General features: G+C 39.3%; 3 protein-coding genes across 4 annotated transcripts in view; 2 read left to right on the forward strand and 1 right to left on the reverse strand.

Annotated features, from left to right (window-relative positions):
- vwdel (von Willebrand factor D and EGF domains-like) overlaps positions 1 to 19,538 on the forward strand; it is a 35,536-nt gene extending 15,998 nt beyond the window's left edge. For both annotated transcript variants that reach the window (XM_042423203.1, XM_042423204.1), the window contains exons 13-31: positions 62 to 198; positions 1,968 to 2,132; positions 2,757 to 2,861; positions 4,521 to 4,635; positions 6,062 to 6,318; positions 7,665 to 7,884; positions 10,224 to 10,361; positions 10,598 to 10,810; positions 11,492 to 11,935; positions 13,256 to 13,351; positions 13,557 to 13,652; positions 13,770 to 13,865; positions 14,880 to 14,975; positions 15,283 to 15,378; positions 16,594 to 16,689; positions 16,825 to 16,920; positions 18,010 to 18,105; positions 18,431 to 18,528; positions 18,750 to 19,538. In XM_042423203.1, the coding sequence (XP_042279137.1) occupies positions 62 to 198; positions 1,968 to 2,132; positions 2,757 to 2,861; positions 4,521 to 4,635; positions 6,062 to 6,318; positions 7,665 to 7,884; positions 10,224 to 10,361; positions 10,598 to 10,810; positions 11,492 to 11,935; positions 13,256 to 13,351; positions 13,557 to 13,652; positions 13,770 to 13,865; positions 14,880 to 14,975; positions 15,283 to 15,378; positions 16,594 to 16,689; positions 16,825 to 16,920; positions 18,010 to 18,105; positions 18,431 to 18,528; positions 18,750 to 18,764 (2,675 nt within the window). In that variant the 3' untranslated portion in view covers positions 18,765 to 19,538. The remainder of the gene's footprint in view (positions 1 to 61; positions 199 to 1,967; positions 2,133 to 2,756; positions 2,862 to 4,520; positions 4,636 to 6,061; positions 6,319 to 7,664; positions 7,885 to 10,223; positions 10,362 to 10,597; positions 10,811 to 11,491; positions 11,936 to 13,255; positions 13,352 to 13,556; positions 13,653 to 13,769; positions 13,866 to 14,879; positions 14,976 to 15,282; positions 15,379 to 16,593; positions 16,690 to 16,824; positions 16,921 to 18,009; positions 18,106 to 18,430; positions 18,529 to 18,749) is intronic.
- On the reverse strand, positions 19,539 to 24,202 carry vwde (von Willebrand factor D and EGF domains). Its single transcript, XM_042423216.1, has 5 exons — positions 23,841 to 24,202; positions 22,866 to 22,961; positions 21,771 to 21,875; positions 20,240 to 20,335; positions 19,539 to 19,902 (listed from the first exon to the last, which is right to left on the reverse strand). The coding sequence occupies exons 1-5, from the start codon at positions 24,058 to 24,060 to the stop codon at positions 19,790 to 19,792; spliced, it is 630 nt and encodes a 209-aa protein (XP_042279150.1). The 5' UTR covers positions 24,061 to 24,202; the 3' UTR covers positions 19,539 to 19,789.
- Positions 24,120 to 24,221, forward strand: part of LOC121905173 (thrombospondin type-1 domain-containing protein 7A) — a 189,914-nt gene continuing 189,812 nt past the window's right edge. The window contains exon 1 of the transcript XR_006098369.1: positions 24,120 to 24,211. The gene's annotated coding sequence lies outside the window, so the exon portion shown is untranslated. The remainder of the gene's footprint in view (positions 24,212 to 24,221) is intronic.

A 24,221-nucleotide genomic window follows, 5' to 3' on the forward strand; every position in this document is an offset into this window, starting at 1 on the left:
AGCCGATATTAGCAGTAACAGTGCCTGCTTGTCTGCACTCTTTGTCGTTCATGGTGTGAAGACCAGATCCCAGAGATTACTGAGTTGGAGAAGGAGGGTCTGTGTGACGTCCGACAGGGAGATTGCTCCACCATCCAAGTCTACGGTCAAGGCTTTAAGGACTCCTACGAGCTCAAGTGTGAGTTTGTTAAAGAAAAGGTACTTTGTTTTTCTGCTTCTTCTTCTGTTTCTTTTTTCCGACTTGCTCCGCCTAGATTTTTCCAGAGAGTCAGATTTCCCGTTTATTGACAAACATTCTGGTCCAGTGGATGATTTCATCTGAACTACATATCCAAGTATTCTCTGTGGGAGAGCTCAAGAAGTTCTAATAGCTTAACTCAGTTGAGTCTATCGATCTAGTTTCTTTGAGTCCAACCAAAACACGAGAAACTTCCAAGTCCTTGTGTGACTCACAACAGTAACATATTATCACTTTATGAAAAGACAGGTTCACAGTTTTTCAGGTGTGTCTTAAAACAACAGTCAGGTACCCAAATGAACACTGAAAGAGGTTTTCCTCCTGTTCATACTGGCTATTCAAAGATCCCCTTCAAATATGCTTTCAATATACGTTGTGGGAGCCAAAATCCACAGTATGTCCACACAGTCATTTTGTGTAAAAATTTATTGAAAGGTTTATCTGAAGATTATATGAGGCTTCAGCAGTCTGAGTTAGTCATAACAAGTGGATATCTGCCACATTTTAGCTTAAAATTCCCTCTTTGTGTTTCTTCAGACAGTGTTTCCTTATTGAGCTGCAGTGGAAATATAGTAACAAAAAGAGGAACCTTGGCACTAAAAAGACTGTAACCTTGAAAGATATCTACTTGATTTGACTCATTTGAAGCTTCATATTAGTTTCAGATAAACTTTTAAATACATTTTTGCACTGAAGGAGGATTGTGGATTTTGGCTCCCATCACTTACACTATAAGTGCATTATGAAGGGATCTTCTAAAGGTCAGTATGAAGAGAAAGAGAAAAACCTACTTCATTTTGCACCTGATAGTTGTTTTAAGACAAGCTGAAAAATTTTGAACCTGTCCTTTAAGTTGATATGACCCAAGTGTTAGCGAACAGTAGCTTATTTGCACATCCAGCAGACAAAGAGCAACATTAGCATTTCAAGTCATGTTTTTGACAAACTGACAAATTTAAGTCCAATATTTATTCTCCTTTCAGCTGTGTTTTTGGTCTCCAAATACTCAACTCTTTAGCCATTAAATGCTTCACTATGTTCACCAGGTACTTGCTAACGGTGTCACATTCAACATTCTGACCTGACGAAGATCTGAATAGAATTGAAATGTTGATTAAATTTTGTGGCTTAGAGTAAGTGTGCAGGTGTTATCTTCATTCATTCATACTGCTTTCTAATAGCGTTGCACCTACGTGATGTGTGTATAACTACTCTCCTTTAACTGGTGCTGAGCAGGTGGCATACAGAATTTATTAGAGCTTTTTCTGCCTGCTGCAGCTGGAGACGAGGTTGATAAAAGCCATGAGAATAACCCAAACAGTCGGGTTGCAGGCCGTGAAACCAAAACAATGATCTGAAACTCACAAAAACGCTCCTTAAAGCTGAGTAGAATCACAGAGTCTGTTTGTTCATAATTACAAGTGACTCCTCTCACATTATATATAGTAATTTGAGCCATTTTTAATGTAGGAATATATTAAGTACAGCTTTAAGGTTAATTAATACAACGTTATATGCTTGTTATAATTACCATTGCTGCTGTATTACTCAGAATTACAGCTAACAGGCTAACACTCTCATTGCACTGTGTCGTTTGTCTCCTTCTATCTTGCTACGTTATCCTTTTCCCTCCCTGTTCCCATCTCTAATTTCTCTCTCTTTTGCACCTTCTCCCACTCATGGCTACCCCCCCGCCCCCCTTTCCTCTCCCTCCCTATCTTTTGTCCAGTTTGTGGATGGGGAGTGGGTTCTGGATGAGCCCCAGTTTGTTCTGGCCACCTTTCTGGATGTGACGGCTCTGGAGTGCCAGCTGCCTCTGGAGAGCAGCCAGGCTCCTGGAGACGTGGACCTGGAAACAGTGACAAACAGACCGCTGGCCCGCTGGCAGATCAAAGTTAGTCATGTCTCCAGTCATTTCTGCACTGTACACTGGTGAATCTGCTATAAATGAGTAATTTCTCCTCTCTAATGATCCCGGAATCCTCAAGAAACCTCTATTCTTATTTTGAAAGACATTTTAATTATCTCAGGATAGTCTCTGTATCAGCGTGAACAGTAAATCTGCACCGAAGTAATGAAAAGTGGACAGATGCAATAGATCTGCTAGTTTTAATTTGCTGGCTGCTGCTTGTGTAAAGGCTCCACAGAGTGCAGCTGAACATTTTGTCCTGTTTTGACTTGGTTTAGGAGAAAAATGGACTCAGCGGTGTGAAACTGTGGAAATTGGATCGTTTACCTGACTGTCAATGAAAGAGTGTGGGAATACTTTTTCACAACAGTCGGATTTGGTAAACTTGAGAACATTTATCACTGAATTGAGTCTTTCTAGCACCGCTGCACCGGCAGTTTGTATTGTTTCAACCTCAAAGTGAAAATAGATGCTCTCAGGTTGTACAGTGTAGTGTATTAAAATATCTGAGTTGTTGAAAATGATCCCATGTGAGCAACTGCAGTTCACCTTGTTCAGTTTATTTATGTTCCCAGTGATCCACTGTAATCACGGTTCTGCTGATGGCAGGTGTCCAATGATGGCTACAGCTACAGTAACGCCAAGATACTGACTCTGTATGATGGAGCTTGCCAGATCTGCAGCCTCAACACCGAAGTCCTCTGCACCCTGAGGGTAAGGACGTCTTGATGGTGGTTTAAATTTAGTAAATGTGGATCAAAAAGTTGAAATATCTCCTCAGATACATTTTCACCCACGCTCTCCGCCCCATCACTTCACCAACACCTCAGGTTCATACAGCTCTGCATCAGCTCTACAGCTCTAATGCCATTTGTGCTGCAGAAATTTGGTGTTTACAACATGGAAATGTAGAATTTAAATCCTTTAGCAATGCTCAGAACCAGTGCCGATTCGAGCCGAGGTGGCGCCCTCGGACAGATCTGTTCCAGATATGTATAAATTACACAAAAATTTGTGACTGCATATGCAACCTGCTGTTGTATGATGACTACTACAGGTATTTAATGTACTGAAAATGAGACTGTCAATACAGCAGATGTGATGCTGGTAAGAGATAGCTGTTAATTTAACTCAGAACAGATGTACATTTAAATCTGCACTTAAATGTGATAAAATATATATCAAAGTGAGGCAAAACTCTCTAACTGAATGTTTTTTTTGGCATGCCATCTTTGTGATGGTGTTTGTTATAACAGGTGGTCTGAGTAGGCAGAAATACAAGTTAAAAAAGTCATCCACCGATGATGTGGAAGGTGCGATTTGAAATCTGCACTTATAACTGCATTTTTGAAATTGTTCATTTATCTGTTTCCCTGGTGACCTGAGAATTTGCCAATAGCTGCTGCTGCTGCTCACAGCTCACAGCTCACAGCATGCATTGTGGTGACAGTCATGTTCAGAGCTTCAGCCTTATGTGAATGTGAGTGTCAACAAGAAATGAGCCGAAATCAAGCATGTGTGCCTTGTCAGCCTTTCCTGAAGAAATAATATTAAAACAGTGTGTAGGCAGTGCCTATGAGGCCCCTTTATCATCATGCAAACAGATCATTTCTGCAGTAAAAGCTAATGCATTAACGTGTTAAAGTGTTGTGGAAATTGTCTGAAAACACAAAACACCGCTGGGTTGAAGATTAAAAACTATTATTGAGACAAACCTCAACACAAAGGTCAGGCAGTCTCAAAGAAATGAAAATGAAATACACCTTATAAAGTTTTCCCAAAGACAAAGAAACAACATCTGATTGGATAACATTGTATGGTTACATACATTCAACCAATTGGCATAAGGCCATGAGGTGCTACATGACCTGATCATGCGTTCACGTCATGCATGTTACACGTACATGGAGTTTAACCTCCATAAAACAAAGGAGACCAGGGGGCCCCAAACCAAACATAGCTCTTGACATGTTTCACTGAGTTAAAGTCCAACACACTTCCTTTTTTGGGTATAACATACCCCCTCAAAGAAGCAAATTATATCACCTGTGTTTTTATGACAAAAGGTTTTGTGTTTTTTCTGCAAGAGTAAGGACTGAACATTCAGCAGCTGTTAATAGTAACAGTCTTTCAGTGATGTTGAATGTGTGAGGCATCCACAGTTTGACTTTGTTAGTGTGTTTCAACAAAACTGTCCTTGTTCTCCTGTTGCCATGTTCTGTTTATGCTTTTCATGAACCTGTGTGGCTCACTGAGGTAGGTCTTGCATAAATGGCCACCAAATGTTTTGTGTTATGAAGGGCAGTTTGTTTCAAAGAGAAATAAACACTGAACATATTTTTTTTTTTGCTATTTATTGTCTTTCCTTCCCAGGAGAAAACCTGCAACATTGACGGCCTTTGTTACAGTGAGGGGGAGTCCAATCCCAGCATCCCTTGCCTCACATGCCGCCCTGACTCCTCCAAACACACATGGTCCATAGCAGAGAGTACGTGCACAAAAACGTCAATGTTTCTAATCTGGTCTGCCTCACAGATCGCATTCTCACATTCTGATGTATCCCACACACAAAGTTTTTCATGTGTCACTTCCTCAGTAGAGCCGACGTTGGACGACCATCAGTGAGTTTTGTGGCTGGTAGTCGCTCAGGGTTGTTTTGATCGTTTGTCAGCAGCTCTGTGCAGATTGGAGCCACTGATGTTGCTTCAGTCATACGAGGACAGTTTACTTCATTGTTACACTTTCTGACTAACTTTACTTCTTTAACTCAAAGTAGGTCAGATGGTGAACAAATGATGAAATATGTAGCATTAACTTGAGTTAATTCACTGATCTAAAGTATAATGATGACAAGACATGGTGTAATGATAATTGATTAGGCTGATTTCATCATGCATGAATTCTATCAATTAATCATTTTTATATTAAACCACTACTGGAGTTTTGAGGCAGACACTGATTATTTGACTGTTGAAGAATCTGATAACAATATATAAACCTTTTGATCACCTGCAGTTTGGTCAGTAAGCAGTTTTGACCAAGATATGTGAGTTGAAACTTGTCAAAAAGAAAACAATCACAGCAAATGTAACAGTAAACATATAAACACTAAATTTGACAGGAAATTAAATTAGTTTCACTAACTGGTGGCATCACATACTGTGATCGCAACATCCCTGGTTTGATACCAGCTGGTGTCTGATGTTGTGATGTCGTCTCTTTCTCCCTCATTTCTTGTAACCTCTCTGCTGGAATAAAGGCGAAAATCCCCCAAAAATATTATAAATAAAAACTATAAACGACTCAACTATAATAAACAGCAAGTTCAGTACTGTGTGGTGTAGGTGAGGCTGCATTATGAATATTTATTTTTATTTTTTGATGTTTGATTAAAATAGCCCGTCACCAAATTCATCTCTATGACATGTACTCTTTTCATGTGCATTTCCAGCTCTTCAGAAGTTACTTATTGGTCTGTTTACACCAGTAGAGACATTTCTGTGATAAGCTGAAATCAGGTGATAATGTCCACCTGACTAATATGAAGTTTGGGCTCCATCAGAATGTATCCCGGGCAAAACTCTTATGTAAAAAAATGACCTTTTTTCAGCTTCTATCACAAATTGGCCTAATTAACTATGACAACACAGGTTTATGCTGTCTGTATATCTGTATTACACTGTCTGACAAGAGTCTGATTTATTTTCAATGACCTAATTTCAACAAAATCAACATTTTATATGTATTATGTATTTTAATTGTAACCTGGGTGCCCTGTGCAGTTTTAAACTTTTGCTCATACTCTCTGATTCCCACCCTTTCATCCAGTCTTTCACTCACCACATATCGACCCACTTATAGATTTATCGAGTCTCTTGCTGTACTTATCCCCCCTCCTTTGTGTTTCCCATCAGAGAATGAGCCTCCGGTGCTGCAGTCGTTGCCGTTTCATCTCCGATCCTTTCAGGGAGAGATTTTCATCTACCAGCTACAAGCCCGGGACCCCGAGGGCTCGGCGGTGCTCTTCACTCTGGTATCGGGTCCTGAAGGTGCATCTCTGTCTCCGGCTGGTCTGCTGATCTGGAAGACCACAGCTGAAACCACTGACACACACACGTTCCAGTTTATTGTAACGGACGACTGTAACGCTGAGACCAGAGCCTCTGTACAGGTAAGGCTTTTTCTTTAGTGTGACCAGAACAGTCTTTATACAACCATTTTGAAGTTTTCATTCTCATTAAGTATGAAGTGCAAGTTCATTTGAGAAGTGGAAAAAATGACAATAGCTAATCAGTTCACTATAACCAAAAAATTATCATTATAGTGGAAACTTTCTGGTCATAAGCATGCCAGGCCTTTGGCTCTCAAAGCCTTTACTTATTCCTGCCACCAGAGGGAGCTAATGATATATTGTTATCTGCTAAAGGAGGTTTGCTGTGTCACAATTCCATAAAACACATTAATGCTATGCAGGTTTTGAATATGTAATGCATTTACACTGAAAAAGTGACAAAACTAAGACGTCAGGATGCATAAATACTGAATGTTCTTGATTTTGCAATGCACAAAAGAAAATGGAAGCGCTGCTCACATTTGCAAAACATTCAAACAAATTGCAGATGGTGGTGAGACAGCTCCAGGAAAATTTCAGAAAACAAAAATTAAGGATTTTATCTTTAGAAAAACATTTTCCTTTCTTTTTATGTCGTTGGCAGTGTGCGTTTCAAAGTCACACTTTGATTCGCGTGCATAATTGTGCACACATGCCTTTGCTGTTTTAGCTCCAACGCTGTGGAACAAACTCCTCAGTACCAGATCAGCTGAGTCAGTGACTCAGTTTTTAAAAAGCTTTTTAAAAACCCACCTGTACAGACTGGCATTTGTATAACAATTTTGTAATGTCCACTCAAATGTTTTTGTATTATTCTTTTTATATTTTGTCTTATTTCTCTATGTTTGACCACTCCTTGAAATCCCTGTTTTTATTGTATTTTCTGTGCATGTTGTTCTTTTAGTCTTTACTTAACTTACTTAGTAACCTTTTATTTCTCTATGTTGAAACATGTGAGCTGAAATTGCACCTATATTTTGTGGTTTTGTATTATGTGAAGCACCTTGTAACTCTGGTTTTGAAAGGCGTTAAAGAAATAAACTTTACTTGCTTACTTACATCTTGTATAATTTCCTGCTAGTACAAAATGTTAGCGAGGATTGATTTCTTGTATACTAAGTGCAAAAACAATATACCATGAAAACTGGTAAACAGTACGTACTGTATACTAGTAGTATATAGGAGTAGTGAGCAGAAAAACTACCTCTTTAAACCCTCTTAAAACCCTCTTTATTTTAGCAACAGTAAATGATAAACTTGAGGTAAGATTAAGTGTCTTTCTAGCAGTATGAACATTTCCAGAGACATAAAATACACTACATCTAATAAAATCTTGTTTTCAGGTCACAAACTTGTGTCCAAATAATGAATCAGAATAAATCTGTACCTTTTCTGTTTTTCCCCAGGTGTCTGTGCACTCCTGTGATTGTCTGAATGGCGCTTCTTGTGTAACCAACACCAACCTCCCTGCTGGCAGCGGGGAATACATTTGCGTGTGTCTGGATGGATTTAAAGGAGAAAGGTGTGAGGTGGACATCGATGACTGTAAACCCAACCCCTGCAGACTGGGCCGCTGTATCGATGGGCCCAACTCCTTCTCCTGTATCTGCCCACCTGGAATGACAGGTACCGATCAACCCTGCAGATCTGTTCACTTCAGACAACCACAGTACACATAATAAAAGGTTTAATGTTTTTATTTATGTAAAGAGCATTAAAGAGCATTACCTGCCAGGCTGCCAAGTGGAAAATGGAGGTTGATGAGTTTGAAAGAAGCAGCAGAAAGAAATTAGGGAAGAAAATAGAAGAAATTTCACGTTACAGTGATGATAGTAAGAACCTAAGAGAAATCCACTTGGTTTGACTGGGAGCAAGGACAGATTTAGAGTTCTCAATCAATCAATCAATCAATCAATTTTTATTTATATAGCGCCAAATCACAACAAAAGTCATCTCAGGGCTCTTTTCACATAGAGCAGGTCAAGACCGTACTCTTTAATTTACAGAGACCCAATGATTCCCCCATGAGCAGCACTTGGCGACAGCGGTAAGGAAAAACTCCCCTTTAATGGGTAGAAACCTCAACCTGGCTCTTGGTGGGCGGCCATCTGCTTTGACCGGTTGGGTTGAGACAGAGAAAGAAAGAGGGAAAGGGGGAGGAGGGGATGGGGGACAGAATAACAACAATCATAACAATAACAATAAGTAGCAATAGCCAGGGAAGGATGCCAACAGGACTGCGAAAGACCACGAAGGCTCGGCCTGCAACCCAGGGTTTCCTGCGAGATGAGAAAGCACAAAAAACTCCGGGGAAGAAGCAAAGTTTGTGACATGCATTGTTGTTACATGAATGCATACAGATGGAGACAAACATGAAGTAGTGAGTTGGATTAAGGACAAACTTGGCGATGTCAACTTAGTGATCATTGTTGCATGTGTGTCACAGAAACACCTGTAGAAGGTGCTGGAAATATCTGAGTTAGATGGTAACCAAGTGTCAGGTTTCCCACTTCATAGAAGAGTTCCAATAAATGGTGTTGTTGATGGTCGAAAGGTGTGAAACAAGATTTTATGTTGCATTTTGAATCAGAAATCCTACCTGACAAAAGTATTCTCAGATCATATCAGTTACCCAGTACGGCCTTTTGTTCCCAAACCCATTCAGTGCAGACGTTGTTGGAAATTTGGACACGGCTCGCTCGTGTGTAGACATGATTTTGGGGATATGTGGGTAAATGTGGAGATGAGAAGTGCAGCAGCAGAAACTGTGGAAAAGAACCCAAGTGTAATCAATGTGTCATGAGGCATGGCAAGCAGACCGTCCAAAGAGAAAGAAAGAGAGATGGAATTCATGAGGATCAGGTCCAAGAGAAGGCTAAGCCATGAGGAAGCAGCTAGGAATGGAAAGATTCAAGAAGTAAAGGAGAACAAATCAGGTAGGCATGATGGATATTGTTTTTGTAAGGACAAGATTAAGTTCTTAGCATTTTCTGGCCATGGCGATAAACTGTGCCGCTGAGGCAGAAAGGAAATCCGAGAGAATAGAGATAGTTGATGCTGCGAGAAAGTTTCTTGACATCAGGGAAATTACCAGAGAGGAAGTGCAAGAGAGGCTTTTAGGTCTTCTCAGAGTCTAAATCGAGAAGTTATATTAGAGAATGGGATGATTATTTTCATTTTATTTTATTTTATATACAATAACTTAGATTAGATAGGAGAATTTACTTATTTTCAATCCAGTAGAAGGCGGTGATGCAACATTTTGGATGCAAACCGCCTCTAAAAATCCAACGAAGAAGAAGAAGGCTTCAGAGGAATTATGTTTGAAGTTGTGACCATCATTTCTATCAGCTTTACTCATCAAGTTCAATGCTGAGAAATGCAGACGGTCATGCTAGAGACTGCTTTACAAAGTCCAGAGTTAATAAGTTTACTGATTTTTCTGGTAAAATGGGAGCAAATGCTGTCTAGACTGTTGAAAACAATCATTAAATCTGACATTATCGTCGGGTTCAACTTTGACCTTCAATACTGGATTGATTTATTATAACCAAAACTTCAGAACTGGTTTTACTTCCAAAAACAGTAAATGGTTTGAATTACTGGGGAATTTGTTTTTAATCTGTCTTGATTCTTACTGTTTGTGGCACTTTTCCCGTTGGACTGTGTTGATAAGCAGAGGCTACGTGTTGTCAATGCATCCCCAGATCCCTGTTATCATAAATGAGAAAAATAATGATAAATACACTAAATTAACTTGATTTTGTTAGTTTCGAAAGTCAAAAATGCAATCAATCTGAAAATTTTTATTTGTTATGAACAGCAGTTCTAGCGATCCTCTTTACGTGTGTGAGCAGTAAAGGCATCTCAGCTGTTTTGTTTAATTTGTAATATTCAAATATTGGTTCATACTTGTTTTGTAAGTGTTTCCACATCACATTGTCTGGTGTTTCATGTGTTGACAGGCCATACATGTAGAGAAGATATAGATGAGTGCGTCTCTCAGCCTTGTTTCCCTGGAGTGGGCTGTAACAACACTCTGGGCTCTTTCATCTGTGGAGTCTGTCCTCAAGGATACAGCGGTGATGGGAAAGACTGCACTCGTAAGACCCCTCTCTTAAATTTTATCTTAAAAATGGAGAGTTTGTTTAATAATGTCCATCTACTGCTAATTCAGCTTCATAGGCAGCGAGTGCACCTCAAGGATATGTTCATTTGTCGGTTCATTTCTGGAGTTGTACATCCATCTAGTTCTTTCTCTAGGATTCATGCTTTCATACATCATTAAGGATATTTCCATCGTCCAGTGGAAAGTCATCCTCATCCTTTTGTTTCCAAGGTAACCAAGATTCTCCAATCAAAGCGGTGACCACACCGGAGCGAGTGCCGCAGGTTTCACTGAGGCCCAAACCGTCCAGCCAGTCGCCGTGCGCTAGAAGGCCGTGTTACCCGGGCGTTCAGTGTTTTGAGAGCACACATGTGTCCGCAGGCTTTGTCTGTGGACCTTGTCCTCCCGGTCTCCATGGAAACGGATGGATTTGCACAGCAACAGGTGAGAGTGAAGCATTTCTTTCAATTCAGAACTGATGCTGGTTAAAGGACAGTAGTGACCATGTTTTATGCTTTGTATTTTTGATTAAGGGATATTTATAAATTGAAAGAAGCACAGTTGGCTTTACCCTTTCAGAACGTCCTATTTGAAAAAGTAAATACTATTTTGACACATGTTGATTATCATATGTAAATTGTTTTATTTTATTCTCACATGTTTTACCTATATGTGGAAAATGCTGTTCATGTGTAAAAAGTTCCATGTCACCTACTATTATATGATTTTTGGACAGTTTGGACACACTTTCTCATTCAAGTGAATGGAAAGGTGTGTCCCAACTTTAGACTGGCATTGTACATTTTTTTTGTACTTCACAATTTCATAAATTTTTACCTGAGATTTAGTGTAGGGTTGCGAAATATATATATCAAAATTATTACTTTTTTGTTAAATAGCGTTTCTGTGACACAGTATGTTTTGTGATAAGGCTTTGCAGTAAAAAACAAAACATTTTTTAATTATTTCTTTGTCTTACTGTATGTTTTTTTATCTGATTGTAGTTGAAGTTGTATCACTTGTTTGTTCGAACAAAAGAAATCTAAATATGTTGATATGGTAATGTTGAAAGCTGTATTTCTGTTATTTTTTAAGTCATATCCTCTAACTTCCAGTGTTTTACAGGTCAGGGGACAGTCGCCACTGGAGCAGACGGGCATATTCATATCACCAAATTAGATTCCAGCAAGGAAACGATTCCCACCTCCTCCTCTTCCTCCTCTTCTTCATCGTCTCCCAACTCACCCAGACGACTCCCTGAGAGGAGGACAAGACCGGAAGCCGCCACCAACACTACTATCAGGAGAGTTCATTCCACTGTAAGAAAGACCCCCCAGAATCAAACCGCAACCAGAGTCTTCACCCCGACCTTCCACCGAGGTCAGCCCAGTGAGGTGGAGCTGACCCCCGGCCTCAACACCGGGGTCAAATGGGGGTTACCGTCTCACCAAGTGACCTGTGCTGACTCTCCTTGCTTCCCCGGTGTCCCCTGTGAGCCCACCGTCACCGGATCCTTCAGGTGTGGACGCTGCCCGTACGGTTACACTGGAGACGGAGTCACATGTAAAGGTAATGAGACTTATAAGATGCAGCCTCCTGGTTTACAGACATTTAAAACAGTACAAACAGATGTATTTACACTCAAGCCCAATAGAAAAATAAATACATTATGGCACTAAATGGTCCAAATCAGACTATTATACTATTCATTCATTATGTAAAATGGCTTGTAAGCTGCACATTAATTATATGAAAGTTCCATTATTATATTATTTGTAGGTGATGCTATTTTAATCAAGATTGTTCCCAATTCACTAACACTTCCAAACACCAACTTTTTAAATTGTGCAAAACATCAAATATTAATGATTTATAAGTTATAAGGGGCATTTGTACAGTAGATCATTATACAGTATAGTATGTTTTGGCAATTCAAACACTTAGTTTTAACAAAATAGAAGAAAAATATCTATCTATATATAATATCTATATCTATAGAAAAACAATGCACATTTTAAGATAACCAAGTTTGTCCAAAGTAGGAAGGGGATATTGTGTCTTTTGCAGTGAAATAACTTAAACAGGCATATCTGACATAGCTGTACATAACGTTCTTTTCAAGGCCTTGTTTGGAGCTCTGCTTTATTTACATACATCTCCATCATTATCAAATAGTGTATTGATTATTTTTTTCAATTACTCAATTTATCATCACTTTTGAAAGAACGTTCTTCCTCATACAAATGAAAAGCTGAATTCAGAAGCAATATAAGACACTCTTGCTTAATTTAACACACTCAGGGGTTTTGCTGCTACAGCTTTACTTGGTCTTTTATGACAAGTAGCTTATGGTGGCTAATGTTAGCTAATATTAGCATTATTTTAGATTGATATAACTGTGTAACTGACATCACTGAATCAGATCATTGACTTCCATTATCTTAATAATGGAAAATCTCACTTGTGGCCACAGTGGCTGCTGTTCAGCAAAAGTTATACTGTCTCGCTTTAAAATGTGAAAATAATATTGACAAAGAGCCATCATGAAGTTTCTAGGGACCAAAACGATTCCCTTAATTTGCTCATTTTTGTTTTTACCAACCAAAAATACATGCAGATGGCCTTAGACAAAGGCATCTGAACTTGCTTTAAACTCTCGTCCAAAAGGCTTCTTCAGACGCCTTTTGAATATACCATGACCCTGGATGACTGAGAATCTTCACTGAATGTTTGGTATCTTTATAGCAAGATAAATATTTGATTTTGATTAGTCTTTTAATAATACTTTGTGGATTGACTGATTTGAGTGGATTAAACAATTGTTTGTGTCATGTCCTCATGTCCTAATGGTTGGATTTCTTCCAGTAAACCTGTTGTGATGTGTTTCAGCTGTGTGCAGGTATCAGTGTGGGAGGAACATGGAGTGCACTCTGCCCAACACCTGCACCTGCAAGGAAGGCTACACCGGATACAACTGTCACATAGGTGAGAACGAGGGAGGTTGGACAGAATATGATTTGTTAAATTATGTGCTGGAAACCCAGTTTATTAAATCATATCACTCTTGAAAGAAACGGTGCAACCCAGAGTTCTTTGTACTCTGTCATGACTCATTACTGTTAAATCACTTGTGAAAATGAGGCTACTTTAACTCATTGACTGATTTTTTGCCACTTTTCTTCCCTCTCAGCTGTGTGTCGACCTGACTGCAAGAACCAGGGAAAATGTGTGAAACCTAATGTGTGTGAATGTCCTGCAGGCTACAGTGGGCCCACCTGTGAGGAAGGTAACCCAAGCTCATATTCATAGCAGTCTAACATGCTGACACACACACACACACACACACACACATTGCTTCACAGAATACTCATGAGTATCTTTACAACCCTGTGTCGGTGTGTAGCGAGCTGCGAACCGCCTTGTCAGCATGGAGGCACCTGTCTGGCCAGAAACCTGTGTACCTGCCCCTATGGATACGTTGGACCCAGATGTGAAATCAGTGAGATGCTATTTAATTACTTTTGTGGTATTTAATTACTTTTGTGGTGTGTTTGTGAGTTTTTATAACTGTTATTTATTCAAGGAAGTCTCACTTTTGCAGGAATGCTCAGATCACATTTTTCACAGTTACACAGACACCTGGAAGTTGCCCAGTACAACCACAGTCTGATCTGCTGGAGGGGTTGGGGTTAAGGGTCTTGCTCAAGGGCACCTCAGTGGTGGTAATGAGGGAGGGGCATGCACTGCTTTTTTTAACTTTACCCACCCACACTGGCCCAGGGACTGAACCGACGACCTCCCGGTCACAAGCTAGCCTCTCTAACCTTTAGGCCACTACTGCCCCCATGATGTATTACTAACAGACTTTGTTCAGATTTACAGCGCAGACAACATTTTGGGAAATACACTAATTTGCTTTCTTGCCCAGAGTTAGATGAGAAAAATGATACCATTCACATGTCTGTATGCTACTTCACCCAACACCCCGTTAGCTTAGCTTAGCTTAGCTTAGCTTAGCATAAAGACTGGAGGAAAACAGTAAGCAGGAAGACCTCTAAATCTAATAAGGTTGAATTTTATAGGTTCCTGTAGGTGTATTTAGGTATCTTTTTTAAAATAGATTAATATCATATTACACATATTATATAAATATCACATTGTGCTTTCCAGAGTCTAGGATTAGAAATGAGCACTGTCCTTTACTGCCTTATCTTTAAAGTTCTCTTCCTTAATAGATACAATTTTTTAAAAAACATGCAGTTTTTTTATCTAGTATCTGCAAATCTTCTTGCTGCATACAGCCTGGTTCAGGCAGCCTGTAGATAACCCAGAGAAACTGAGGGCAAAAAAACTTCCACCAATCAGTGGCTGCTGCTCATAAAGCTCACATAGTGATAACTGAAGGTGACTCAGTTGAGCATATCAAGGAGGGAAAGATATTTTCTGCGATTAATTTTGAGTTCATGTAGCTCTAGACATCCATTTGGAAGTGTAATCATTTTATCTGTCTCAGTGGTGTGTAACAGGCACTGTGAAAACGGAGGCGAGTGTGTTTCTCCTGATGTCTGCAAATGCAAACCTGGCTGGTACGGACCGACATGCAACTCAGGTACAACATGACATCTGTAACCGAGTGTGCATTCAGGCTGCAGCTGCAAAGTGTCTCCATTTCAATGTTTTCTTCACATGTTAAACAGATCTAACATTTTACAGCGGGTGCTTTTGACCACAAAAATTGGATCTGAATGCATTTGAGCATTCAAACTGGAACTTGTCAGTGTTGCCATGACAATAAAGTAAATCTTACATTATGCTCTGGAGACAGCAAAACATAGACTGTGGATTCAAAAGACATATTTTGAAATACAAATATTAAATCTTTTGAATCTAAATATGGCTCTTTGTACCCTCTGCAGCTCTTTGTAACCCTGTGTGTCTGAATGGAGGAACATGCATAAAGCCCAACATCTGTGCTTGTCCCAGTGGCTTCTATGGCTCTCAGTGTCAAATAGGTAAGACGATGATAAATACAAACCACAGTGACACACGCATTTTACCGCTCTGCTGTTCCACCTCAGAGAGAAATTGTGAAAAAAGGAAATGAAACCTGATCTTTGAGGTGGTTTTGTATTGTTTTGCTGATATTGTCTTTTCATTTAAACTCTGATATTATCAGTCAACCTATATGATGAAGGTCCCTTTCTGACTGCGTAAAAAGAGATTGCAAACCCCATATTGGTATTTTTGTGGTCAGTTTTTTGGTCAGTTCTTCTTTGGTGAAATAATTATTCATGTGAGAGTGTAACATTTTCTAAATTCCCCCTTTACATTTACTAAATGTGAGTCACTGAACTTTATACAGAAACTGAATTCTTGTAGGTTAGCGACCAAGTTAGCTGCTCTGTGAGGCTGTACTTAGGAACACAGGTGTTTTGAGCTAAATGCTAATGTAAGCTAATTAGCACTAAAAACAAAGTACAACTGAGGCTGATGAGAATGTTATTAGTTTTGCAGGAAGTTAGTCATAAACCAAATTATTGGACAAATTAAATTTTTTACCTGATGGTGGCACTTGATTAAAAGTTAAGCAATCACCAAAATGATTACAATTCATCCTGAGGGGAACACGAATGTCTGTGCCAAATTTCATGGCAATGCATCCAATAGGTGTTGAGGTATTTCAGTCTGAACCAAAGTGACTTGAGAGACTGACATTGCCATTCATAGAGCCGTGCCGCTAGCGGGGCCAAAATTTGCCAAATTTAAAGAATTATTTTAGCGGAAACATCTGCACCTGTAATACAAAACTCTCTGCAGACTTACTCTGCTCCTTCTGAAAGAAAACATACAGTAGGTTGTAGTGCTAAAGGGTTTATTTTTACTCATAATATGGTGATTATTCACAAATCCCTGCAGGAAAGACTTACTTCACTTCCCCTTTATACAGAGAGGTCAGAGGTCAGGGTCAGCTACACAAACCCAGAACTAGCTAAGGGGCCTTTCTTCCTAACGAATTCAGCAGCTTACTGTTTAGGCTTTTTACTGCAACCACTCTTGTAGTCCTTGAGAACATTTCAGTTTGACTTTTCAGAAATTGGCATAATTATGCACAAGAGGTTTGAGATGATCAATAATTCCCAATGCTAGCTATATCTGATTTAAATTTCTATCAGTCATGTGTACTGTACCTCCTGGCGTTGTCACAGCTGAATATTGTTGTGTTTCAGCTGTTTGCAGTCCTCCTTGTAAGAATGGAGGTCAGTGCATGAGAAACAATGTGTGTTCCTGCCCTGAAGGCTACACAGGAAAGAGGTGTCAAAAGAGTAAGTCACTAACATCACCACCTGCATGTTTGAATGCAGCCTTATTTAAAATAATGGTTGCCATTGGCAGCTCACAATTATAAATATGTTGGGGGGTGGGGGAATATGGTCATTGAATGTGTAAATGTGTTCCAGGTGTGTGTGAGCCAATGTGCATGAACAAAGGCAAGTGTGTGGGACCCAACACCTGCTCCTGTGCGTCAGGATGGAGAGGGAAGAGGTGTAACATACGTGAGTGACTCCAATGCTTTATTCATACACACCAGATGCATCACAGGTAATATAAAAAGTCTGCACATTAACTTGTTTTTTTTCCTTAGACGTAGGATTGGTTAATTTTAACCTGCTTCCAGACCGCTACTTTGCTTCCCACATGTCAAGATGTGTTCAGTGATTCAGATAATGAAGTGAAAACTAAACAGGAATTCAGTCTGATCATCGGTCTATATTGCAAAATTGGGTTGCAACAGAGAAAAGTATCTGTTCTCCTACTAAAGGCTCAAATCAGATATTCAAAAGTCTAATGGTGGTGAACTGAAACAGTCATATAATCACACTGACATTTTTGTATTCTGTTATATACACATACAGACAGTGGAGGTCTGAATGTTTGACCCCTACAGTGAGGGGATCTGGTGGCTCCGTTATGCTTTGGGGGGCATTTTGCTGGCGTGGTTTGGGTCCACTTGTTGTCCCCTTAGAGGAAAGGGTCACTGCAAATCAATACAAAGTTCTTCTAAGTGATCACCTTTATCCTATGATGAAACATTTCTATACTGATGGGAGTGGTGTCTTCCAGGATGACAATGCCCCAATTCACAGGTCCCTTCAGGGTGATTCAAGACCTGAAGATCAAGTCCTGCATCACCTTGGCGGGGGTCATTTCACAATAATGATCCACTCGCTGTACTTTATCCCTTACTTGTCACCTGTCTGTATATATTTGTCAATACATGCAAAAAATACTAATTCCATTTTCCTGTGTTTTAATATGGAAATCACATTACTTTTCATCCATGCAAGAACATGTATCTTTAGTGATTATGCCATTATGCCTATCATAGCAGGCTTAAATAAATATGAAACATTAAAGGTCCAAGGAATACACAGTCTACATTGTCTACTGATATTTCTAAGAAATTAAACATTTCAAACTTTCTCTTGCTGTAATTATTGGCTGACAGAATTCAGTTCGTTACAAAATCTTTGGCACTGGATGCGATTTCAGCCCAGTCAGAGATGTCATGTGGTAGATTTGGTGCCATTTGCCAAGCTGTTGCTCAAGTGTTGTTTATGCCTCCCTCTCTGTTCTCACTGTAGCCGTCTGTCTGCAAAAGTGTAAAAATGGCGGCGAGTGTGTGGGACCGAACACCTGTCACTGTCCCATCGGGTGGGAAGGTCTCCAGTGTCAAATACGTGAGTGTACTAATCGTGTTATAATATCCCACAGTGATGGTTCAGTTTGAGTACATTCTGGCGAGGACACACAGTTACTAACTTGCCTCCAATTTTATCTCTACATCACTGTCATATTACCATTTTGCAGTATGTTGACAGAAGACTCTCTCTATTAAAATATCACTCTATTAAAACTCTATTAAAATACATAACTAGTGTTTTGATCTGTTTGTTCTTGAATTATTTAATATCAAGTGTTTGTGTAGTTGTAGCTAGTAAGAATATACTATCAAAATAAGAACCAGTTGTTAAAAAAACATCCTGTGATGTTGATTCCCTCTAGCGGTCTGTAAACAACGATGCCTGAATGGAGGACGATGTGTGCTTCCTGACTACTGCCACTGTCGGAAAGGCTACAAGGGCCTCACCTGTGCAATAAAGGTCAGCAGTTGGGGTCACACCTCATATACAGTATATGGCTCTGTGCAGTGGGAAAAGTATTAAATGGTACCAATAACTCCAAGGTTATTTCCTCTGAGGCTCCCAACACTAAAAAAAAAAATCACTGTTACTTTAATACCTTTAGGATCAAAAGGCTTTCAGTAGGTTGTGTTGAACAGTGTCGTATGTGAAATCTAATTTTGTTGAATTTACGTTTACAGGCACCACAAGTGTGATGAAAAAGAAATGGAAAGTGGGATGAAAGAGACTACGAAATGCACAAAGCAAGAAGAGAGCACCATAAATTGTTGCGCGTATGACTGTGAGTGTGTGTGTGCGCGTGTGTGTGTCAGTGGATAATGGATATTGGCATGTGCTTGAATGTGTGGCACGCTTGAACGCTAACGGAGGGACTTGATGTATTGCACTTGTCTTTTTGTCCCTGTATATCACTACCTCAAGGCTCAAGGTAACACATCTGTTAAATGCATCGGCAGTGCTTACGGACGTTTTATACAGAGTGTTACTGCACAGTATTATGTACAAGAAGTAAATGACAAATCTGTCTCAATGAAATTCATAAGCTGTAGGTTATTACCAGCACGCTGTAAGTGTTTTTCACAATTTAACCAAAATTATAGCTTTTACAAAACTGATGTGCACTGTTTGTTTCTTACTTATGAGAAAAATACAAATAAGTCTGCTTTATGAATTATGCCTAACGTAGATGATACACATCAGTAACTTGTTTTAGACTGAAGATGTTGCGATTTACAAAAATTGCATTTGTTTATTTTTCTCAGTTGCTTTCATTAATATATTGTTTGATCAGGCCTGTTTTAGTTTTTGACTGTTATCCATTTACACTGATGTCAAACATGTCAATCAAAGTAATGTCCACTAATGTTGGAGTTACATCTTCTTCTGTTTCCTTAAAAAAATCTCCATCAACACCAGATTACACTTTGGTACAAGTAAAATGTGTCTAAATAAAGAAAATATACTATTTCTATGGTTTTTTCATTTCGTTGAATGATGCAATTCACACTTTTATTTATTTAATAACACAAATTACAGTATAGTACATAACAAGTTTATACAGTCAAATAAGAACATTAAACATATTCAATGTTTTTTTTTTTTTAAAAAAGAATGACATGATATGGTAAACAATATAAAAACTGCCAATGTTCAGCTAAAAAAAACAATATTTGTCCTCATCAGCATAAAGCTCCTGATTGGGCCTCCTTGACCTTTGACACTAGTGGGAATTTTTCCTCTCCTCACAGCGAGCACCAGAATAAGGGGGGCGACAGCGGCATTTGTCAGGAGAAATACACTTCCCTCCGTTCAGGCAGGGCTGAGTGCACACAGCTATAGCCAAGACAAAAAAAACAGACAAAAGAAACAAAAAAAAGGATATTAATCATTTATAAAAACCTGAGAAAGAACAACGGAAATGAATGAGCAGCTTATAAATCATAACGCCACAAATCCCGCAACTGGCCACAGAGGTGAGAAGTGTTTCCATGTCTGTTTTGTCACATCTGGAAAAACACTGAGGTTAAAACTTTCCCTCAGTAGACACGTACACATAATTTATATCCTTCCTGTCTGTTTGGCAGACCGATACGTGAAACAGTATTCTCTTCCAGTTATGTACATTGATCTACAGTATATGAAAGTGCGACTGTGTTCATTTTGAACTCACCAGTATGGCAGGCACCGCCCAGCCAGCCCTCCGGACAGCTGCAGATTCCTGGAGCCACACAGATTCCTCCGTTCCTGCAGCCTTGGGGACAAATCGCTGCATGGGGAACAAACCATGGACAGACATTATCAACATGCCGGGAACATCTGAGCTTTAGTTATACGTTACACATTTTTACTATTTAAATCTCAGTAGGGCTGAGATGTTTTTGATTGCAGGTTAGTTAGAGGTTGAACCTGGGTGTCAATGGTAACAACTTTCATTCACTCATCATAGTGACAGCTCAAAGCTAAAAAGGATATTTTTAATATAAAAAGTCATCTATGCAAACTATCTAACTGAGACAACATAAGATGCATTGATTTATCATTGGTAGATCCATAATTTTCAGCCATGGATGGCTCTGTCTGTCTGTCTGGTGCTTGGTTTTTGGCCCACAACTTTGGATGGATTGCCATGAAAATAAAAAACAGTCATGTCCATCTCAGGATGAATTGTAACTTTGGTGATCCCCTAATTTTTCCTTTGGTACCATCATCATGTCAAAAGGGTCAAAGGTCAGGTTTAGGGCTGTGACTAACAGTTATTTTTACTACCAGTTAATCTGCTGTTTATTTTCTCGCTTAATTCATTTATTTAAAATGTATGTTTTGTCTATAAAATTTCTGAAAATTGTAAAAAATACATGTTATAATTTCTTACAGCCCATGAAGATGTTTTCAGATGTCGTGTTTTGTCAAATCAACAGTCTAAAATTCAAAGAAATTCAGTTTTATCACGTAAGACACAGAAAAGCTTCAAATCATGACATTTGAGATAAACTGCAACCAGCAAATGTTTGGCATATTTGCTTAATAAATGACTAAAACAATTGCAGTTAGGAAAATAGTTACAGATTACATAACTGTTGATCGACTCATTGTTGCAGCTCAAAAATTTTTTATTTGTCCAATACTTTGTGGCTAAATACTTGAAAATGAATGACATTCCCATCAGCCTCAGTTGTACTTTTTTACTAATTAGCAAATGTTAGCATGCTCATACACCAAACTACTATCCGTAAAACTCCTCAATGAAAACTAGACTAATGAAATTCTTCTGGGTTTTGCAGCTCTTTTAAGCTCAAGTACAGTTTCACAGAGCCATTAGCATGACTGTAAACTAGGTCTTGTTTCATTGAACTTCAGTGCATAATATTAGAAAATGTTTATTGTTTTGTTCTGCCTCCAGAGCAGCTCTGCCCCTTTAGAAATGTGTGTAAAGCCAAATCTAAACTACAATTTATTGCCATGAATGTCTCAATCACCATTCACAAGTCGTAAAACTTAAGTATCATTCATCACCACTATAATTAAATGGGTTGTTGTGGGGGTTACTCCTCAGCATCTGACAGCATCTTGGAACAGGGAAGGCATGAGAAATGTTTTAGTTAAGCTCTTGCTGATAAATAGGTCCTGCAGAGAAAGCGGCTCCATTTGGTGACTTTGACCTGTGCTGTTAACAGGGTAATTAGATACGGCAATAAACAAACCTTCTTGGCATTTTGAGCCGGCCCAGCTTGAGGGGCAGATGCACTTGGCCACTCCGTTGACAGCGATGCATTCCCCTCCGTTCCAACATCCGCCATCACACGTCACTACCAAAGACACAAACCACACCTATCAGCAAAGATGTAGATGAGATAGTTTTACCTGTCTATGTTTTACCTTGTTTTTTGACAAGACACCAAAAAAAACCACATTATATTTATTGATTTAACGAAGAAATGGTTACTTGCTACCCCTTGTTACTGGTTGCATTAGGAGCCTGACTAGGTGAAAAAGAAGACACTTGAAATGGGGAAAGAGGGTAGGGGACAACAACAACAACAACAATAACAACAAAAAAGAAGAACTAATCAAACAGAAGTTAGCAATTACAAGTATTTCACATATACAAGTATTCAGTAATTCACTGGAGAAAAGAGACTAGACAAAGACAAAAACTAAAGACTAAACAAAAAGTATAAAAAATGAAGATAATTTGGTGTGTTTTTTGGTTTCTGTCCTCTTAATTGTCTTGCTGTTTCAAATAATTCTTCCAACCTCCAAGAACATGATCGATTTTATTGTCATTTAACTTTGCCAAAAACACTCCCATGTAAAGATATTGACTTTTAAATAATAATAAAATCCTTTAAAAACCCACTATGTGAGATTTAACTATAACTGTATAATGTACAGTCCTCCACAGGTTGGCAAAATCCCCAAATTTACAGAATAATATTCCTTTAGGCTCATTTACACTAACAGCACTTAAACACTGAGCGACTGGAGGAGTTTTTATTGCATGCTTACTAAACTACTCCTGCAGTTTTGTTCCATCACAAAGAGGAGCAACTAGGAAAAAAAGGTTAGAAGGAACCTGTTGTATGTCTGGTAGCAGACCGACAGCTGTGTGTGGGAATGTCTGGTTAGTTATGCTGTAGAATAAATTTATGAAGATGGATCTTCACCCTGACTACTGCTACATAAAGTGTGCAGGAAAAAAAATGCTTTAACAAAAAGTGCAGCTTCCAGGCTTCCAAATCACAGGAACAACTGGATTTTCAGCTAGTTCATAACTGCTGGAGCAACTGTATAGTTACCTTTGTGACAATATCTTCCTCCAAATCCAGGAGGACATCTGCATTTTCCAGGTCGAAGACACTCTCCTCCGTTCTTACATTTGGGATAACAGTTGGCTGTATTCACACAAGAACACAAACGTTTTTGACATTACTGTTTGTAGTCCAGTTCAACTTTTATCTCTTCATATTTCAATCACACATTTAAGACATTTTAAATGATCAGCAGCAAATTAAGTCCTTACAGTACTGTATGAAAAATGATACCTTGGGTCCATCATAGTGTTTTTACAGATTAGTGATGATCATAAGGAATCTTTCAGCAACTCTTTATGTCTTAAAATCAGGATGTTTTTCCCATCGAGGTGGAGCTGTGCTCAGCTTATGTTGACATAAATATTTGTGACCAAACCTCTGCATTAAACTGATGTAGGTTACATGAAAACATGCTTTAAGGGGGGATCGAGCATATAAAGTGCATTCCTCAGTGGACAGTTTTAAACACCAACTCAACTACTTATCTTTTTAATCTAGCCTATAACTAGCAGCTGCCTGTTTTTGGTCTTTTATGATTTTCTCTTGTTTTTATTTAATGACTTTTTTATTTATTTTTTTCATGATTCTAACTATTTTATATGCACTGTCTTCTCTTTCTTTCCAAAGAAACTGTGCTGCTGAATCTAAAGCACTTTGAGCTGCATTGTGTGCACGAAAGGCACTATATAAATAAAGTTAATTCATTCCTGAAAATGCAGTAAATTTGGTTTAGAGGCTATTTGTAGGTGCTTGTCTTAACATAGGTCATGCACTCAATGTCTGAGTCATGAGCTTTAGTGTAGTATCCACAAATGTCTGTAAGCATTGTCTTTTCTACAGGAGAAGGAATTTTGTGGTGGCAAGTCGAAACTAAATAATGTCATACTAAAAAAAACTTCACCCATCTTTACAACCTGAATTTACTTAAACATAAACATAGACAAAAAATTGTAACATCACCAAACTGGCAGGTCTCTCCTTCATAGCCCCGGGAGCAGAAGCATGTGTTGTTGCGGGTGCAGATTCCTGCGTGTTCGCACGGCGGGTCGCACGTCGCTTTGGGGTCGAAAACGAACCCGAGCGCGACTCCCCGCGGCGCGTCGGAGCGCGCGGAGCAAAGACCGGCGAGCGTGACCAAAGAGGCGAGAAGAACCGTGGAGCTCAGACCCACGAAGCCCATGGTTGTCCTTGTTTTGCCTGGAGACTGGAGTCTGGAGGGAGGGAGTGCGGTGCGGTGCGGTGGACGGAGATGGAGGAGAAAGTCCCCTACAAAGCACGGAGACCTCTTCACGGCGCCCCCGCTGCTGCGCACAGAGAGAAACGACCACCAGGTGCCGGGGC

This window comes from Thunnus maccoyii, chromosome 10 (assembly GCF_910596095.1).
Source record: "Thunnus maccoyii chromosome 10, fThuMac1.1, whole genome shotgun sequence".
Classification (NCBI taxonomy): domain Eukaryota; kingdom Metazoa; phylum Chordata; class Actinopteri; order Scombriformes; family Scombridae; genus Thunnus; species Thunnus maccoyii.

Bases quoted from the DNA above. Each gene is read 5' to 3' on its own strand.
- vwde (XM_042423216.1), bottom strand. From the start codon at position 24,060: ATGGGCTTCGTGGGTCTGAGCTCCACGGTTCTTCTCGCCTCTTTGGTC. The intron at 22,962-23,840 runs GTGATGTTACAA...GTGTGAATACAG, and splicing joins AGGAGAGACCTGCCAGTTTG to CCAACTGTTATCCCAAATGT. The intron at 21,876-22,865 runs GTAACTATACAG...TGTCTTTGGTAG, and splicing joins AGGAAGATATTGTCACAAAG to TGACGTGTGATGGCGGATGT.